At 39.4% G+C, this 21,751-nt stretch overlaps 1 protein-coding gene across 5 annotated transcripts in view; it reads left to right on the forward strand.

The window, feature by feature from the left end:
• Positions 1-6,079: 6,079 nt before the first annotated feature.
• Positions 6,080-21,751, forward strand: part of wwc3 (WWC family member 3) — a 54,392-nt gene continuing 38,720 nt past the window's right edge. For 4 of the 5 annotated variants that reach the window (XM_034314792.2, XM_034314798.2, XM_034314804.2 and 1 more), the window contains exon 1: positions 6,081-6,516. In XM_034314792.2, coding sequence (XP_034170683.1) covers positions 6,371-6,516 — 146 coding nt within the window. In that variant the 5' untranslated portion in view covers positions 6,081-6,370. Of the gene's footprint in view, positions 6,517-21,751 lie in introns of all 5 variants that reach the window. The other variant, XM_034314801.2, reaches the window with a different exon arrangement.

Genomic DNA, 21,751 nt, shown 5'->3' on the forward strand with positions numbered 1-21,751 from the left:
GAGCACTCTGCCCTCTGCATACAGGGTAAGGAGGTCGAGGGGGTCGAGAGCTTTAAGTTCCTTGGTGTGCATATGTCAGCCGACCTCACCTGGTCCGCACACATCTCCCATCAGGGGGGGAAGACACAGCAAAGACTGTACTTCCTCAGGAAACTGAAACAGGCACACCTCCCTCATCACCTGCTGACCAGTTTCTATCGGTCAACAATAGAGAGCTTTCTGACCTACTGCATCACAGTGTGGTTCAGCAGCTGCACAGAAGAGAATAAAAAAGACCTGCAGCGGGTGGTGAGGGTGGCAGAGCGCATCATTGGCACAACAGTACCTCCCCTCAAAGACATTTACACTGGCCGTCTCAGAAAGAAAGCCAGTTGTATCATAATGGACCCCACTCACTCTGACATCACCTGTTTTCCCCTCTGCCCTCTGGGAAGAAATACAGAACAATCAAAATGAGGACTAACAGATTAAAGAACAGTTTCTTCACACAGGCAGTCAAATACATAACTCTTCCTCCTTCCCTCCTTCTGCTCCCAAGCATTATCGAACAATAAACCAATGTCTCAGGTGTACAAGTGCAGTAGTACACACGCACACACCACACTGCATATATGCACTAATCTGTAAACACCTCTCATATGTTTACACAAATCTTATACTGTTACACTTATGTTTATTATTCATATCCTGATATACGTTCCTAGAGTATACAACAATACTATGTATACTGTATTCTGCACAGTTGTTTTTGTTTAATTTGCTCCAGTGTGCACTGAAATATCTTGCACTGACCATTGTATATATTACCTTTTGGAATACCTCTCTTCTTGTCTATTTTATTTTTCAATTTTGTATCTATTTATGTTTCTCTATTATGCCAAAACCTTGTGAGCTGCTAAACAGTCTTTCTTTGTTCAAAACAATTCTATTCGATTCTATTCCTGGTTCAATCCTGAGCTGGGGTTACTGTCTGAGTGGAGTCTCACACCTTCTCCCTGTGTCTGTAGGGGATTCTTCTGGGTTCTCTGGGTCCCTCACATCTCTCAGAAAGATGCCTGTCAGTCACCTGGCTACGCTAAATTACCCCTAGGTGTGAATGAGTGACTGACCTGGGATATACGCTGGATCCACCATGGCCCTGATCAGGATAAAATGCTTACTGATAATGAAAGACCTACAGTGTAAATCAGAAGGGTTTCTACAGTATATTTAAAAAAATCAAATACAATATTTAATGTTCTCCATGATACAAAGATAAAAATGGTTTTATCAGAATTTCATTCAGAATGCACAGAAATTGAACTTGGTAAATCAGTGTCAGAAAATTCAACATACAGCATATAAAACACACACCGCTACATTAGATCACATACATCACACGACTCGACAAAACAAAGAGTAGCTGCGTTTACATGGACACTAATAATCCGATCGTAATTGGACTAGAAGCACAATCAGATCTAAAAAGTCACATGTAAACATGTCAATTGGAATGAATTGGCCAAAACCGATTAAAATTTCATTCGGATCGTAAGGGGTGGTTTAAACCTTTTCAAATCCGATGGAGAGGACATGTAAACACTTCATCGGATTGAAAATGAAACCAGATAGTTCTGCGCATGTGCAATGACATACAAATCACGTAATGACGTATGACGCACGGCTGTCAGCGGTATTGGGGCTCTGACCGTAGCCTCACCAGGTGCCGTGTTCCCCTCCACCATTGAGCATAGTGTCATAAATGACTCTAAAATTCTCCTTCCACTCCTCGTCTGTGAAGTGGTGCAAGACGACGTTGTCCCACCGGTCCTTGCTTCAGACCCTCATCCACAGACGCCTTGCTCTGGGCTCGGGAAGGGGCATTTTAATTGCTTTATAAATACATGCAGTACCGCACAAAACATCACACGCTCGTCGTCTTCTAATTAGCAGCTGAAATAGGCAAATGTTAAGTCTGCTTTTTAAAACGAAAAAAAGAAGCAATGGCAAGAGAGTGGCTGCTAGTATCTGCATGTTGGATCGGCGGGAAACGTGTATTCGTGCACTGTGCGCATGTCAGAAGATCAAATCCGATTCTGTCACGTAAACGCACATATCAACCTGATTACTTTATTCAGCGTTCTTGTAAACACTGCGATCGGATTAATCAATCTGATTGATTTCATTCCGATTGAAACAAAAAGTGTCCATGTAAACATGACTAGTGTGGAAGTGTGCAGCTGAACAAATTTGATTTTTTGTTGCTTAGCTGGGCTTCAAGAGGGTCAGTAAACCTTATGACCAATACTGAGGAACCCAGTGAGTATCATTTAAAACCTTGCTTTAAATGAGCTCACTATTGAGAAACAGTCTCATTTCACCTGAAATTTCTGATCAGATTTAATTATAAAACATTCGTACCATGATTTGTTGAGAATCGTTTAAAAAAAATGCTTTCTTTTCCAATTTCAATATTAAATGCTAGTGTCATAAGAGAAATGCTGAGACAGATGCAAGTGCAGTTGAATTTTTTTTAGTGGGAGAAAGGCAAACAAATCCAAAATGGCAAGCAAGTTCAAAATCAAGAAACAGGACAAACTGGGCAAAGGCAAAATCAAGAATCAAGAAACTAGCTACAGGTCAAACCAGATCAGCAAATACAGGCTAGCAGCCTTGGTAATAGTTTCTTTTAAAGAGGCTGTGTGTGTGACAGTTGTGCTCAGTCAGAAGTCAGGTGACTGTGAATGAGGCAGAGTGTGTGCATTCTGGGGAGTGTAGTCCGGGCCGGTCATGTTTGTAGGCCACGTTGTGTGCTGGGAACTGGAGTTCGCTGACTAGGTTGGCGTGACAGCTAGCTGTCTTCTCACACACATTTTTGGATGTAATCATTCAAATCATTCAACAGACTGACTTTAAAATATGAGTCAAGGCATTTATTATTACTACAAGCCAGGCCTTACTGTCCAGCATCTGTGTCACTGAATGGATGTAAATCTATGCAGCCATGTTGCATAACCTAGTGGAAAGCTTTCCCAGAAGAGTTGAAACTGTTTCATCAGCAATAATGCACATAACTAGAACATATGAATGTTATATTCAGGCGTCTTTTGCTTAGTTGTCCCAAAAATTACATCCATGATCTAATGACAAACAAATTTTTACAGTAAATGAACAATGTTGAAATTAGTATACTTTGTAGCTATGATCTATGAATCAGAGATGAGCAGAGATTCTTAACATTACCGTTACCAAGATTATGGCTACAAAGAATACTAATTTCAACATTGTTAATACAGCAAATAGAAGAGGGGACTGTTTGTACATTCAAATAAGGGTTTTGACGATGCAACTTCCTGTTTATCATATCATATCCTGTTTAGCATATCGCTCATTACAGGGGTCTTCAGTCTTATCTAGAAATGTCTGCAGGCTTTCAGTGCAACCAAGCAGGAGTCACACCTGATTTCACTTCTTTAATCGGTTCATCTAAATCCACAATCAACTGTGAAGCGTGTTTCTAGTTTGGCTGTAATGAAAGCCTGCAACCACACCAGCCCTTTGCAGATAAGCCTGAAGACCCCTGGCTTATTATAGTTCTTCTTCCTTTAGCAGGGGTAAATAAGTTTACCATTTCACCTCTAAAGGACGCACATCGGTCAGATCATACAAAAGGTTAATTTAGTTTATTGTTATTATTATATATGGCTTGTGACATGATCGTCAAAGAGGAAAAAAAGAAAACAGCCATTTTGAGTGGTACTCTGAAGTTATTGGTATTAATAAAATATTTGCAACATTTTTTGTGATCATATTTGTATTCTAAATAACAAAACATGCTTCATTATTATTATTATTATTATTATTATTATTATTACTACTACTACTATTGCAGTTTTAATAAGGTAATCAGGTATTATTATTATTATTATTATTATTATTATTATTATTATTATTATTATTTATCAGGAGGCAGTTTTAGTTTTCCTGGGATGCTTTTCATAAACATTTATGACTTTCTTTTTTTTTTTCACGTTATAGAAAGACAGCATGTGATAAGGTCACCCTGTCATCACAAATTCAATCAATGCATGGGGGCAGTCGTGGCCTAAGGGGGCAGTCGTGGCCTAAGGGGGCAGTCGTGGCCTAATGGATAGAGAGTCGGACTTGCAACCCGAAGGTGAACCTGAAGGTTGTGGGTTTGAGTCTCAGGTCCGGCAGGGATTGTGGGTGGGGGGAGTGAATGACCAGCGCTCTCTTCCACCCTCAATACCACGACTGAGGTGAGACCCTTGAGCAAGGCACCGAACCCCCAACTGCTCCCCGGGCGCTGCAGCAAAAAAAGGCTGCCCACTGCTCCGGGTGTGTGTTCACTACTGTGTGTGTGCACTTGGATGGGTTAAATGCAGAGCACAAATTCCTAGTATGGGTCACCATACTTGGCCACAAGTCACTTCACTTCACTTCACTTCATAAATAGTTCTCTATTTTTTATAAGCATTTATAAGTAGGTAGCCTCTATGCTAATAAGCCCTAACAAATTGTAACAAATGTTAAAAGGTTAAAGAGCACTGAATGTTAAAAGTTACAGATGCATTTTGACAGGATTTTTACATTTCTTTGACCCTTCAAACTGCACTGTACTGTACTAGACATTATATAGTATAAATAGTGCGCCCCCTGCAGGAGGTACAGTATGCAGTCTGTGGAGACATGCTTCTCATGTCTCATTATCAAAGCAGAAATGACTGTTATAGGTACATTTCAATAACTAAAGGTCCTGTGATACAGGGAACACTTTACTAGTTGACATCCTAACTTTTAGATACTCTCATTCACATTTTTTTTTCATTTTCATAATAATAAGAACAATTTGTTAGCCAAATGCATTTTCAAATACAATGAATTTGTTATGGTGAGTGCTTTCACACAAAGTGTATAAGAATTATGAGAATATTCCTGTAGTTATCTAATCAGCTCAGACCAGTCTGGTCATTCTCCTCTGATGTCTCTCATCAGCAAGGTGTTTTAGCCTGCAGACCCTCTGGACACAGGATGTTTTTTGTTTTATGCTTAGTGTAAATGCACAGGATGTTTTTTGTAGAGACTGTTGGGTGTGAAAATCCCAGGAAATCAGCAGTTTCTGAAATACTCAAACCAGCCCATCTGACACCTACAACCATGCCACAGTTAAAGTCACAGAGATCACACTTTTTCCCATGCTGATGATTGATGTGAACATTACCTGCACCTCTGGATCTGGATCTGCATGATTTTATGGATTGTGCTGCTGCCACATGATTGGCTTATTGGATAACTGCATAAATCAGCAGGTGTTCCTAATAAAGTGGACGGTGAGTGTATAGCTACAGTACACAGCATTGTTATTTAATTAAAGGGAAGAGTTTGTTCTCAAACCTTGTAGTCACTTTTATTGACATCATCCAAAGAAGACACAAGATGGCGCTCTGTCCACACAGAGAATTTATATATGTGCATATATATGTGTGTGTGTGTGTGTGTGTGTGTGTGTGTGTGTGTGTGTGTGTGTGTGTGTGTGTGTGTGTGTGTGTGTGTGTGTGTATGTGTGTGTGTATGTATGTATGTGTATATGTATGTGTGTGTGTGTGTGTGTGTGTGTGAATTTCTTTTCATTTTTTTTTAGTAAATTTATATTTTACATAGACTCGCTCATGTACATATGCAGGTATTAAATAATGTAATTATCATTTAGAAACATGGGCAAAAAGAGTTTAAGCTGGCATACCTGATCACAACAAAATGTTTTCCAAATTACAGACAGGAAATTACATTAGAATCCAGTACAGTAGGGCCAGAATCACACAAGTTTATTTTAATATTGCTATAGATGTTGTTTTTAGGCGGTCCTTATGTAAATATGACTTCATACGGTGTTAATGATTGTGGGCGGTCTTTAATCAAGGTTATGCAAATGAGTACAGTTTCAAGTTAGTGAAGTGCGTATGCAAATTAGCTTTAATTCTTTAAATACACTTGTGGGCGGTGCTTATGTAAATACATATTCATATAAGACAACTTCTGTTGGCTGTTGTGGGTGTGGTTTATGCAAATGAGCTCTTCCCAATATGGAGTCTGTGGAATGAAATATGGCAGAAGAGGGCAAACATGGTGGACCGACGCCGAGAGTCATGAGAGCGCCGCGAAAGTTTTTGAAAGGCGGATGCCGGACAGTCTGCGTCGAGTTTAACCTCGTTTGTTTTCCAAGTCGCGCTGTTTCCTAGAGTCGACGGGAGTAAGTCATTGGTAATGCATTAGGAAACCTGTTGAATTGTGCGGAGTTTTTGGATTAGAGGAGAGGGGGAGAGGCGCAGGCGAGTCCCCCGGTCCTGCACCGTCGCGTCCCGGCGGCGCTATGCCGTGGCTCAGCGGCTCCAAGCGGAGAGAGAGCTCGGAGCTGCCGCTGCCCGCCGGCTGGGAGGAAGCCCGGGATTACGATGGCCGAGTGTTTTACATCGACCACAACACCCGGCAGACTTCATGGATCGACCCGAGAGACAGGTAAAGTGTGCTAACGGGGACTTTCTCCGTATTTCTGCTCGAAGTTGGGAGCAGTTACTTGCATCCATTAGAGGAGCTGGAGGGCTGGTGGAGAGCTAAATGATGAACAAGGAGCTAAAGAGCTAGCAAAAGCGCTAGCAAGTTTCTCCCTCTTTATAATGCCACACATAACGTACACAAGTACTATACAAACCTGCACTGACTCTCACAATGTGCTTAATGTTTGTTTATTTTAGTTGTTTAACTGTACAAGGCAACGCACTACATTTTAACAGTAGATTTTTAATCAAATTATTTATCCCAGGTCACAATAATTCCCCATTTAAACTTGATAAATATGTCAGTTTTGTGTTGAATGAGAATATAGGATTATAGATCACTAGTACTGACACTAGGGATGCACTGATGTTTTTGATGTTTTTCAATGTACAATATCAATATCATACTGATATGATCCAGATAAGGATACTGTGAAATATCAAAGTGGGATGGTGCCGGGCTTTCTGTCCTGTGTTCAGTACATGAGCTGTGTTGTCATTCATCAGAACACACTTATATGGAAAATATATCAAATCTGATCCATTGGATCCAATATTTTGCATCAGTATCAGCTCTGGACCTGTGCATCCCTAATACATCCACTTTCAGAATGAAGACTAGTGGAAAAACCCACTCATTAAACCTCATAATGACAGACTTTCCATCTAAAGATCGTCTTGATATGAACTTTTTTTTCAACATCCTCAGCAGTGTAACCGTTTATATATTATAAGTATATTCTTATGTATATTATATATACTGCTGCATTGATATTGTCCACTTTAAAAAGTTCATGAATAATAAAAGTAGGGAAATTTGGTTTATAACATCATCTAGGAATGTCATTCTCTGAAAATAGTACTCAGAAAATGACAAGAGACTGTAACTACTGTAAACCTATTCATAACATGAAAACATGGATTGAATGCCTGACTTCGGTTATTCCTTTAGTTAGTTAAGGGACATGAACAAATCAGGTTTTTGGGGATTACTTATACACATTTATACATCAGCAGAGTTGCTCATACCCATCCATGTGTGTAATAAACTGTTAGGTAAATGGTAAACTGTATCTTTTTCTTATACATGTAAGCTTATGCTTTTTCTTATACCTGAAGAAGATATGAATATGAAAAAACTTGAATATACTTCAGTACAAAGTGTTTGATGTCTTTTAATGTATAATACAGCAAATGAATGACAAACGGTCAATTTTGTAGCTATACTGTATATTAATCCATTTTTGTTTGTCCATATGTCACTGGCTATCAGCTTCGTTTGTGCGTTTGTTATGAATTAGCAAAATGTGAGCTTTATTATAGAGAGGTGTGGAGCTGTATAGATCACCTCAGTACTCATGCTGCCTGGCTCCATGGGGAACATTGTTTTACTTCTTGATTTATCTGTAAAGTGTATACCGTACTTACTCAAGTTTGATTATCTCGCCAAACCGCTTTAAACGGTATAATTTTTTATCAAAATGTTTGCCATGTCCTGTAAAGAATGTTAATCGAAAACAATCAACAAAGAGTCAAGAAAAAAATCGGCGTATTTTCTCATGATTGGGCGTCATTGTCATACAAGTGACTGGTCTGGGTTTTTTTTTTTTTTCCTTTTTGAAAAAATATGCCCACATAATGTAAACAGAGTGCAAATGAAAGAGAGAATTGAAGCAGAGCTCCCAGAGTTCCATGTGCAAATATGTGAGGAATGCTGCGCTGGGCCACTGGGAAGGCAGTGTGCATGGGCTTTGTGAGGCCTGCATTTTCACCAGCGCAGAAACAGCCTGAAAAGCAGACTTTCAGCCGGCTTTACTCGCACACAAGTTCGCTAGAAGCTCAGCGTGAATTATATATAGGTGATTTGTTGTGAAAATGTATCAGTATTTGTCACGATTGTTAAATTATCAGACAGTTTATGCAGTATGTGGCTGACAGTGTCATGCAGGCCTGTTTTTCATAGAAATCTAGCACATGCTGTGCATGTACACGCAATATTTACAAGCGATGCATAGATCAGTTAACCTCATATCTATGTACTGAGACTAGATTGTATAGATTGATAATCATGCTTGGTTTTCTTATATCCCATCTCTTTCCTCAATACATTTAGTTGCTATAAACTATTAACAAATAAAAAGGTGCCCTGGAAGTTTTTTTTTTTTTTCTTTTTTTCCCCCCTTTCCTCCTCAAAATACTGAAATCTGACAGCTGAGAGGAAGATAACAATTCTGCTAATAATTTGTTTAAGCCAAAAAGTTACTCTCCAGTTCTTAACTTGCTAAAAGTTATCAGTTATTCACCCTCGCTCTACTCATTTTTTGTCCCATAGTATCGAAAAAAACTGTAGCTAGCTTTGTCATAGTGTTTGAATGGCATTTAATTGCACAGAACAGACAGCTACACGGTTAGAGCTGAAATGCCATTAAGCTAATGATCTCAAGTACTGATTGAGTCTGTTTTCTTAAGCGGTATGCACTTTGGTTTTAAGATAAAGTGCATATTTGTGCGTGACATGCTTTTTGCTCTGCTGTCATGGCCGACATCATCAGTCATCACGCTGCTGCGGTTTGAGCTGACACTGTGATTTCAGGCCGATGTGCTACGTGCTTCTCCCCCTCATCATTTTCAGCTTATCTGCTCGCAACGTGATTCATCTTAGGCTGAAAAAAATGTAGATGCCTCATCAAGAACCTGTGTAAAACCACTGAGTTTAATTGTCTGTTTATCTTAAATTGGACAGCTGGCTTTGACCATGAACATGAGCACAGTGCTTGAGTGATATTAAATTTTATGTCTCTCTCTCAGCTGTATAAGTATGTTGATGTGTTCTATTTGTTCTGTCGTGATCCTGTACCGCCTTAGTCTCAGGTTTACAGGGCTTTGTTAGATGGATTCTGTAAGTTCAGGAGAGATAAATGAAATCTCAGGGAGCTAGATGCTGGAAAAACAACCCTAGTATGGATGCCTTTAAGTGATCATTTATTTTATACCACAGCTAATGAATTCTTGATTCTGATTGGTCAGAAGGTGTTGATTTATTTTATATTACTGCAGCTCAGACAGTGGTTCCAGCTGCAATGCATTTGTTCTAATACATAATCATTTCTGTAGTAACAACTCATTTCTTAGGGACTTGTATGACAGACACTACACATAATCTAAGAAAAATAATAAACTTGTTTAAAGGTGCAGTAGACAATTTTTTTATTCCTTACTTGTACAAATAACATGGAAGATATGTAAATCATGATAAAAAAACAATGCGTTAAGCTGTGGTCTTAAAAGCTTATTAAGTCGCTGAGAAAACCTGTCTGGAAAACTCAGACTTCTGGTCCGGAATGCTGGTTTCTGTCTGGATGCTTCTTTCACTCATTTTATAGACTATACTCTACGGTGTAGATCCTGGGGGCGGGGCTTCAGGAACGTGGGTAGGAATCATTCAAATGTTGAACCCACCTAACTTTTAGAGACCTAGCAATGGAAAAAGAGACTAGTCTTACCCACCTTTAACACATTAATATGGTGAAGCTTTCTGTAAGGAGACATTTATGGAATGAGTCAGCAGTGCAAGAGTCAGAAGTTTCTTTATGTTTTCTATCATGGGAAAGTGTTCAGGATGGAGGATAGTGCACTTTGTGATTTCTTAGTAACATGACAAGCTGTGTGTTGTCATGTTGTCATGTTACACACAAGCTGGGACAGAAAAAATGAGAGGGATGAGGGCATGACTGTTTATAGCTGCTGTAATGTAAGGGATAACATGAACCGAGTTGTCTCATAGACTTTCCATGACAGTAAATATAGCTAAAAACAAACAAACAAACAAATTAAATTAATGATAAAAATGTCAGTCAGAAGATTGCTGTGGTATAAGAAGAATAAAACAAAGATTATAGGAAAATATTCAACTTCAGGGTGGGTACGGTAACTCCACTACACGTTAGGTCATCACCACACCGCTCTATCTTTGATTATTTTCCTATGACAGCATGCCCCCAAGTGTTTTATTACTCACTTAAAGGCATTGTTATTTTAAAGAATATATACACCCTTTACAATCTGTATTTGTCATATCATGATCACAATATTACAGGACATTTCTACAATACACAATATTTATCATGACTTCCTAAAAAACTGCCAGCAAAATACTAATGTTGCATTAAGGAAAAAAATACACTGAATACACTGAAGAGGAGGAAAAATTTGTAAAAATCTATAAAAATTGTAACAAATTTAAAGACTTTATCAAATCTGCTTCTAGAGTTTGTAACTGTTATTTGTAAAAATATTAATAAAATACATCACAATACCCCCATTATCTCGAAAAAAAGTGTGTCCTGACATAATTTATCACAATATCAATATTATAAGTTCATATCGCCCATCCCTAATCTGTATGAAAATCAGGCAGATTAGGTTTAAATCAGACTATTATAGGTGTTGGCAGAATGACTGATTAATAGTCAGATGAGCACATACTCATGTATTGTTTTTTAAGTTTTATATTTTTTTGTTAATGTATTTAAGCCTCAGTGATGGACTAGTGAAGAACAATGTATTAGGCTCTGCAGCGTTGACTTTTGCATCTCAACAAGTCAATATCAGATTATAGAAACAACTAAAGAGCACACATATGTACTGTAGTATTATTAAATACTAGAGTCTTTGGTTTCGGCTCAGAATAATAAAATACAATCACAGCTTTGCATGTCAAACATTGAGTATCATTTAACTTTACGTTTGTTTTTTTGCTTTTAATTATGACTTTTTAATTCTTCTTATTCTTTAGGCTCCGATGGATTTGTATGATCTTAATCTGTTTCATTTTTCTTTAAAAGCTGGAATGTAGTTAGTCCCTGGAAGTTAGATAAGAAAAACCTGATCTGCTTGTAATGTGAAGCTGATTACTGTGTCAGAAATCTCCTATTTCCCCTCAGTGACTGGAAAGCAGTGTGAGGGGTGTGTGTGTGTGTGTGTGTGTGTGTGTGTGTGTGTGTGTGTGTGTGTGTGTATTTAGCAGGGGGGGGCGTCTGACTGTAGGCCTGGTGTACATGACCTGAGGAAGCGAAACTGCAGCGTTTAAGTTAGAATGTGTGCTGTGGCCTTCCATTTCAGAGGATTAAAGTCACGGTGATGGATGTGCCAGATCTGCTTAGTGTAACTGTGAGCAGGATGTGTCGTTTACTCTGTTCACCTGGAGTCACAGTTTTAATAGTAGATTAGTAAACTAAAAGTGAATTAAATCTGTTAAAGAATCAATAACAAATCACTAATATATAACATGCTACATAGATGCTTGGTTAGATCACGTTGTTCATAATAATATTGTTAGTAATGCAGAGGGTCAGGTTGATCGTTCATATTTATTTTCAAATTGCTTTATAATTTGCAATACAGTGATTTTTTTTCAAATGTTCAATAAATATCTAATGCTTTACCTCTGAACATTTTTGCTTTATAAACCAGTGACAGTGTTAGCACGTTGTCTCAAACCTTTTCTTTGTCATAAACGTATGGTAGCAGTGGTTTCACGCCAAAGAACATGGGTTTTTGGGTTTTGCTGGTAAGGTGACAACTTGTTGTGTAAACTGCAGTTGGTCTGTGAACTCACTGCAGTCTGTTGGAAAAGATGTGGAGTTACTCTGTGAAATAGGGCTGCGCTCCAACAACCTGGCCCTCACACACACCCCTCATGGATACATGGTTTGGGCAAACTGCCACTAGAAGGTATATAAAGCATAAAGGTGATATTATTAGTTGTTAGTCGTGAGCAGTACATAAACATGAAAGGTTTTCAGCACACAAAAAAGGAAAAAAAAAATCCATGTGTTTATAAACTTGTATGTTGAACTAAATATTTTCTAGCATTCTTCTCGTGAAGTCTTTCGATTTCAGTTTCAATTTCAATAAATTTTCAATAAATCCATGGTTGAGAGTCCATGAGAGCAAAATTGTGTTCTCTACCTATCGATCACAGCGATACTAACCAGTCATGGGCGTCTGTGAGCTCATGTATGCGGAAGTAGGCGGAAAGCACGTTTCTAAGAGTGTGTTACCTGATGTTGCATGAGCAGCACTATGAAAAGATGCGGTAGGCTGACGGTGTGTGTCTGAGAGGACATATCTCACACTCTCTGGTTGGTAGCTGTCGTGTGATAGGGGAGACCTAACTGGAGGGTGGGAATTGACCATGACTAAATTAGGGAGAAAACCTTAATAATTACAAAAGCTGTAATAACAAAAAGTTGAAAAATTTGATCCGATGCTTCTCTAGCGTTTCTGGTGAGACTCAGGATCAGAGTAGTGCAGTCATACTTTGTGTGACTCTTGTGCAATATATCATACTTGGCTTTTGTTTTTATTGCATATTTGATTATATTATAGGCAGCTATTTTGCAGGCATGGCAGCAAAAACTAAGACAGACATTACACAGGTCTCTGTATTGACATTAGACTAACACTGTTTGTTAGGGTTCTATGTTTCTGCCTATGCTATTTATATCAGGGAATGTTTTATTCTACTGTGTCATGCTGCTGAATGAAATGTGTCACATCCTGTCATAGGGGAGTCACTGAAATGCTGCCACTGAAATGCAGACATGAATGCTAAAACCGTATCCTTTGACACTGTTAAGATGTCCTGAGTTTTGGAGAAAGTTCACTTTTGTGAAAACAGTAAAGCACGAGACGTGTCATCTCTGATGCCCTCCTCAGGTAGGCTGTATGCTTCTGCAGAGGTTCTGCGGAGGTTCTGCGGCAAGGCTTTTGTGCCTGTGGAATGAGCACAATGTGAGGCATGCCCACGCTAACGCCCGCGGCCCAGTGGCTGCCAGGGGCCCGAGTCGAAGCTGGCCGGCAGAGGCAGCAGTTCCCACACGTCCCCCTCCCTTCATTTTCTCCAGGCCGCTGCAGTCCTCCTTTATTTTTTTAATCAGCTCTGTTAAGCAGTGGCTACGTCCAAGCCTGACACTCGCCAGAAGGGAACCAAGAACCAAACCAAATTCAGTTATTCTAGAAAATAGGTGATGTTTTATCAGTAGCACAAGGTTATTCACATGAACTGTGGGCTATTTTGCTTCTCTTGGTGTTTTCATTATGCTTTGTTTGTGTCTGTGTGGGGGTGTCTTTTTGTTTTTGTTTTAAATGGACCGGCCAACATGTCATTGTTTTGTGTGTTATCAATCGTGTGTGTACGTGCGTATATGTGTGTTTGTGTGTTTGATGTTCTGCTTCCTACAGGGATAACTTCTTGCTTCTTTGTGTAGCTTATCTTCTCTCATTTTGAGGATATATAGTAGCTGCACAGTCTGACAGCAGGCTGTAGAGGTGTTTCTTTAGTAAAGGGAAACCTTTTACCGCGTATGGATCGGTCCTCTTAATGCCGCTGTGGACAGATAGCATAGTGACAGCAATCGATAGAAAAGTAAAGGGCTGTACTATGGTACAGAAGCCTGTCACTGTTATTGACCCCAAGGAATAAATCATAGTGGAGCGTTCTGTTATAGAAAACTAATAAACACTGGGGTTGAACTGCATTTCCCGAAGTGGTTTATTCCTCTTATACCACAGCAGTTTACCCAGTTTTTATTTATTAAAGATCGACACAGCATATGTTTTATTCATTTATGGATACGCTTTAATATTGTGAAATGTTTGTGGAACAAGTTTCTGTTATCACTTACGTTATAACAACTATAAACTATAAACTGTTGTTCTTATAGAAAGCTTCAACATAGAAACAATTATATTTTTTGCAAAGATGAAAGTTTTTTTTTTTTTTTTTTTAAAGTATGTTTGTAAACTTAAAATATGCAAGTGTCCACCATGCGAGTCCCTTTGTGTTGGTTACTATAGAAACAATAACGCATTAGAACGAGTGCATTAATATAAACCTGTGATTGGATACGTAGCCGTAACTATTGTCAGAGCTGCTGTTATAGAACATTAATCAACTAATCAAGTTTGAAAATTCTGCACTGTTGTGGAATAAATTTTCATTAAATGTCTCAAAAAATCGTAATCCTTATGGCTTAGCCCACAGAGTTGCATGATATCTGTTTGTGTGAATTTTGTCAGTGCCAGTCTCAATTTATTATTTCCTTTTTTGCAGCTGTGCTTTGGATATTAATATTCACATATTGTGTGATGCAAGAGTCACTGGATCATCGTGTTGACTGGTAACCGTGACTGTGTTGCAACGCCGTCCCTTTTACATTCTTTGCTCTCTGAAGCAAAAATGTGCCATGTTTGCAGCAGTGTCACTAGGTTCAGGAAAGGGCGTAAATAAAGAGGGAATTCATCTTCAGTTTGTTTTGCGTGTAGTTGGATTTTAGTATGCCAAGGTTAGTGTGGCTTAATTCAGCCTCTGAAACGATGCCAGCATGACCCTCAGAGCCTCAGTGTGTACTGAGAGCTCTGATCTCGCCACTGACACGCTGGTCACTGACCTGCTCGGTGAATGTGTGTAGCTCACCCTTACTTAAAGTTTGTGTCGCTCAGGGCTCAGGGCTTATTTGCTCTAGCCGGGCACGCTCAGTCGCTCACAGGTTATGCCAATCATGTCAGGAATGGTATGCTCATCATGGCTTCTGACTCAGGAATCTTTGCACCTGGGTGTCGGAGGAAAGAGATTAAATTTTCAGTGTTTCTCATGGACATCACATGCACATTTTTCATCTTTGGCCTAAAGGTGTTTATTGCACAATCCTGCTCCTTTAAGGCTAAAATCAGACCTTTTGGAATTTTCTATCAAGTATTTCAGTCATGTTTGCCTTCAGGGTGGTTACATACAGGAGAACAGTAGCCGCTTTACCTGCAACCCGATAATCTGTTAAAAATCTTACTGATGGCCGAATTGGAATAAAAACATTGATGTATACACCTCAGTGGGAGTAGAGTAAACCGGGGTCAATCCGAAAGAAATTCCTATCCAGTCAATGTAGGTGATCCTTTTAATAATCCTTTAAATAGAAGAATAGTATCCATGTAAACTCAATAACAAATACATCCCTTGTAGAATAAAGCAGAATTAAAAAAAAACGTAGTTACAGATTTTAATTTATGTAAAATATTTGGATGGAGGGTGGGATTAGTATTACATTATTGTAATATTAATTAAATATATCATTACATTATAATGTTACATTACATTAACATTATGAGGTAGATGCAGGACACAAAGTGACTGCAGTAAAATTCAGTGTTTAATACTTGCTAGAAGTATAGCCAGGATGCAGAGCATTCAGTTAAAAAAAGGTTAAAAGATGAGGAAAGGGATTATATATTAATGGATGATGTGTGCATTTTATATTACAGTCAGAAGCATCGGGATTCCTGAATGTCAGGCAAATATAAAATGCTAAATAAAGGTAATACACTCACAGGCTCTTCTCTCTTTCTGTTTCATAATCACACTTTGATGACATTTTTCTGAGATGGAAATCATTTAAAGCTCTAATTTAAACCAAGGTTGAATGCACTGACCATTCATTCGGATTGGCGAATGTAAACATAGCCAGTGAAACGTTTAGTAGAAGTAGAACACTTCAGCAACAGATCCTCTGTTGGGCCTTTGAGCGAGACCCCTTGATACTCTTACATTTTTCTCCACTCAGTCTTACCATCTTCCGTGGATGAGAGCTAGCATGAGGGATAGTTTCCCTGGTACTCACGCTGACAGACAGTATCTAATTGCATCTGGAGACAGATTCTACAAGCTACTTATAGTAGACCTATTTCCATAAGACTCTGGACATAATGGAAGGAGGGGACGTCGGCACCGACATGCTCAGCTGCCCAGGGGGTCGCTCACTCGCTCTTCCTGAAACAGAGTAGCATTCTCCGGTGGGGGAATACATAAATGCCATTCCTCCTAAAGTTGTAATCTCATGTCTTCTTTTAACCCAGGAGTGGAATTTTAAGATCGACACTTGTGGACGTTCGTTCCATATGGATCTGTGTTAACCGGTATGCGGAGTGAGGCGACGGTGTTAGCGGTTATTTGCGGTTCATATTAGTTCGGAAGAGGCCATATTGCATTTTCTGCTGCGTTTCTAATGCCTTGTATGACTCTGTCTAAACTTGGGGATGCTGCACGTTTGTTGTTTTTAGAGTCGCATCTTTTGTGTATGTCATTCCCGAGGGCCGACAGCAGACTCTTTCAAGCCTCACGCATGAGTTGCTAATATTTGAGCATAGAAGCAATGTTAATGCCTGCCTTCAGGGTAAACACAATCCTTTTTTTATCTTTGCAGTTTTAGTTATGCATGGGCCTGAGACAAATGTGTGAAGTGTAATTAAGTCTCGTATAAACTATCGAAGGTGCAGTATTGTTTTATACCACAGCACTGTTGAATCCTCAAATCTGATTAATTTTCTATAACAGCAGTTCTTATTCAAATCACAGGTTTATATTAATGCTATCGTTTCTTTAGCTCATTCACAGGGACTTGTATGGTACACACTTATGACATAAAAACAAGATGTTTAACATTTATTTAACTCTGGAGTCTCCAGTGTCAGCTCTCTGTAACAGTCAGTACGTTTTCTGCCATTGGAAGGTCTTCAGGAGCTTTCTGGTTTCATGGTAACATGACAAGCTGCATTTTTTGGTCTTATTAACTTCAAAATAGAGAAAAGAGAGGCTGGTGGGGTGTTTATAGCTGTTATAATGTAAGTGATAACAGGGACTAACTTGTCTCATGAGCATTCCACTACAGTACAGTACACAAAGTATAATGTGTTGTGCATTAATAAATAAATATTGTAACTTGGCAAATTGCTGTTGGATGAGGAATAAATCACTTTCACCTGTGCTGTTATAGGAAAATAATAACTCTGGGTGGTAATAGTAATGCTGCTCTGTGTTGGGCTGCACCACACCGCCCTGTCGTTGATTAATTTCCTGTAACAGCATGTCCTGTTGTGTTTTATTCTTTGTATAGAGATTAGTTTGGTCAAAAAAAAAACTTGTATTAAAAATACTTTTTTGTTATTTGGTTACTCAAGTTGCTCTTAACTACAGAGATGGCTATAAAGCATTATGTTGCCTGAAATAAATCCACGCCTGAATGTGTATGAATACACAAAGAACGCAAATGGACAGTGGAGTGAATCACAGAAATGGTGTCGACTTGTAAGATTTTATTGCCGTTTCAGACAAGACAAAGTTTCCAGGTCTGTGCAGACTCATGCTGGATCCAGATGTTGTTGTACATCTGTTGATTGCGGCAATCCAGACTCTGAAATACATACCATACATGCCATAAATGTAATCTGAACCCTTAGTTCACACTAGTAAGCAAAACAAGCGAACGTTCACTTTCAGTGTGGCACAGTGCTGCGATTCCAGCGACAGCAGAGAGAATCGAGACTTGAATCGAGACTTCCGTTCTATGCAAACTGGGCATTTGCTGGGGTGGACAATTTACTAGCCCAGGCATCCAAGACAAGCAGGTTTCATATCTGGGCTATTCGTTCTTCATAGTTGCCCAGTGGATGAGTAGGTTCAACAACCAGAGAAAGAAAATTAACTACTTATTGACTTCTTACAAGTTTTCATTTGGCATGTATGTTTACACATAATGTGCTGCAACACACCTCGATACTATAAATAACTAGCACATGTTTCTGAATCCTGATGTCTGCTGCACTACACACATTAGCTGAGGATCTGGGAGATGGTAGAATGATTTTTACTAGGCGTGCTTGGAGGACAGATGAACGTTTCATAATCAGGAACACGCAGGTATGTGGAAACACTGCCGAAACGAAATAAACGCAGCGCAAACTCATCGTATAACTCTCCTGCTTACTACATGGAGTCTTGTCCCGGGTGAAATTACTGAGAGAAAATAGAGATGCTAGCAGACTTTGTGGGGATCGCAAGCACAATATGCTGCATCAAAAACTTCATCAGGAGAGGATAAGGTCTATGGCTACAACATTGTCCACTCCCCACCAATTTCGGTTAGCTAATTATTACACTTTAACTTCTGCGTTTTTAGCCAAGTCAGTTGGGTTTCTGGAGTTTCCACTTGCCCACTGAAGCAGATTAATTTGTCTGATTTGGTGGTCAAAAGTTAAAGAACTTGCATAACTACAATCTAAAATTGTAGATTGTGATGTGTGAAAACTTTACATCATAGTGTGTTTTTGTCTATGACCATTTCACGTATCAGGACCAAAATAAAGCTGGACTTTGTGCGTTTACAAGCACCGTTCACCACGCAAACACAAGACACAGTGTGTTACACTGCTAGCGTGAAAGCAGTGACACAATCACTGTAGTGCTTCAGCTCCTGTTCTGTGTAGAACTTAACCACCTCTCTGGCTCTCTGGCAGTGTGCACCGTGTAAGAGTTAGCGTTGCTTAGCACTGAAAGTAAGTGACAAGTTATTTTAACAATACAATTACATCAGCAGCATAAAAGTCCCACAGAAGTGAGGCCACCCTTGCCCATGGCGGCACTTTGTCTAAATGTAGACAACGGATTAATTAAGCCAGTAAAAGTTTCCTTGTAAAGTTATACAGAGCTGATCAAACCGCATAAAAGGCAGTGTCTACAATGGCAATGTTCACATTTATTAGCTTTTAACACACACACACACACACACACACACACACACACACACACACACACACACACACACACACACAGAGACATGTGGTAGCCAAATCTGAAACCCTGCTGCTCTATTTTGCAAGAAAAACAGCACCAGAAGTGACAAACATACTATACTTTAGCTACTATAATTAAGTTTATTTGGGAATATTTTTGGGAAACACACTTTCGACCAGGAACGCAGAAGCTGTTGTTTTCGGAGCATCTTAATTTGTGGCTGGAATGTTGGTCCATGCTTTTGTTGAGGAGCGAAGGCTGAAGCTGGAAGAGAGACAGCATGGATGTCCAGACGAGGCCTGGACGCTCGGAGGTGGCTCCAGTTACACATGCCTTTCCCACCAGGGAAAAGCATAACACTCCATCCGGATGGAAATATCCACTGGGAAACATCAGCGAGACAGCACCAGAGAGCAGATTATAATAGAATTAGCAAATGTCTCTTGCTAAATATGTCGCGTTGGAGCATGTTTTTAATTTTTCACACTTCCTGGAGAAAGATTCCTGAGAATCTCTTGCTGTCTCGCTGGTTATATGGCTTTCTTTTTTCCTTGAAGAGAAACCAATCCCGAGATATGGACACCCAGTTGCTGAATTTTTAAACTGTTCAGCATAAGACAGAGCTTGTTCATAGCAGTAACCTGAAAAAAAGACGAAAGACACATTAAAAGAAAAAAACGGTGGCTGTTTTGCGTCCACTTGTCCTCTTAGAGAGAAGAATCCCTGCAAAGTAATACCACGTTCTTCTGACTAATCACCTTCATCCTGTGATGAAACATTTCTCTCCTGATAGGAGTGGTCTCTACCAGGAGGACTCCACCCCTACCTACAGAATGGCTTGATAAGTATGAACATGATGTGAATTGTATGTTATGGCCTTCAAACTCACCAGATCTGAACACAGTTGAACATTTTATGGGAGATTTTGGACTGATGCGTCAGACCATCATCAAAACACCAACTGAGGGACATTCTTTTGGAAGTACGGGTGTTCACCTTCTCCAGTACAGTTCCAGACACTTGTAGAATCTATGCCAAGACATGCTGAAGTGTTACTAAGACACGTTATGTTGGATCTTTCTTTAATTTGTCACCTAAATGTCTTAAAGGATTTCTTTTGTTTGCTCTATTACGCTATTTTTATGCAGCGTTTATTCTAATACCAAACATGTTAACATTTTGCTGTTTGTTTAGAAGTCACTCGTTTCCCCTCCCCTGTCTTTCCTACTGGAAGAATCTTTGAGAAATTCCCAAGTCTTAAAATAGCCCCCGGGCCCATAGCTCTTTTTTCTTCCTGATGCTGGCGGCTTCAGCGAGTCGGCACACTGAACACTCTGAGAGCTGTACTTCTGGCAGCGCCGGTTTCCTCTCTGGAAGAAAGGCGTGGTATGGGAAGATCGGCTCTCTCAGCACACACTCGGTCTCTGAGGACCTGAAAGAAAACATTGGAGAAACTAGTACGCTCATTTAACAGTGAATTTTTGTTCATGGTTATAGTTTATAGTCAGAGGCAGTGTGCTGGAGTTGTACTGTTGGTATGTGCTTCAGATCTGGAACACGAGCGCTTGCTTTTGGAATCAACACTGAAAAAGTGATCTCATTTTGGCACATGTTTATGGGAGACTCCTGATTTTAGTGCCTCCATGAATAGAAGGTGTTTAGATGTTATCATGGTTTAGATCAATCCCTTACACTTTTAAAAACAGCTTAATGGACACATACAGCTCCTGCAGTGTAGGTCCTGCTGTTTAGAGCACAGCACGCTGTTGTTTTTGAAAGCTCTACAGAAAGAGGAAACGGGCCTGAGGTTCCTGGTCAGAACGCGGGGTGGTCCCGTTTCCTGTCAGAGGTTCACGTCTCCCATTATGTCCAAACTCATAGTTAGTGTGTGTGTGTGTGTGTGTGTGTGTGTGTGTGAGAGAGTGTGAGAAGCCCGGCCTAGTTGACAAATCAGTAAAATATGATAAATGGTTAGCAGTGAATTCCATTACCAGTTAGTTGGACTGTGTTGCGAAGTATGCAGTGGTACATGTTCCATTTTCCCTCTGAGATGAAAAAGTGATCTATCTATCTATCTATCTATCTATCTTCTCTTACACTAAAAACGCATTTGATGGACATGGCAGAGCACAGAGGAAGCACTATATATTACATTACTCTGTTGGCCTCATGACATAACTTGTGTTTTCATGAGAGCAATATTTCAATTTGTAATCATTCCTTTTGTGGGAATGTGAGAAACAATGGAAGCTCAAGGTCACTGGTCAAACCATGCTTATTAACCGCCATGTATTGAGTTGTCCTACATTATCCTTATTGTTTTCTAGCTGTATCACACAGTTACGGTCATATTCATCAATCTTTCCTTCCCTATCATAAAACATTAATGACATTTAATACATTGTGCATTGAATGAAAGCAACTCAGTGGGTTAAAAATGACTGAACATGGTTTGGCATAGCATATGGAAGACTGTACTGATTAAGTCAATATGTAAGTGATTAAACATGACAGGACATGCTGTTACAGGAAAATAATTAACAACGGGATGGAATGATGCGGAAGCAGAGTT

Source organism: Pangasianodon hypophthalmus, chromosome 2 (assembly GCF_027358585.1).
Source record: "Pangasianodon hypophthalmus isolate fPanHyp1 chromosome 2, fPanHyp1.pri, whole genome shotgun sequence".
NCBI lineage: Eukaryota > Metazoa > Chordata > Actinopteri > Siluriformes > Pangasiidae > Pangasianodon > Pangasianodon hypophthalmus.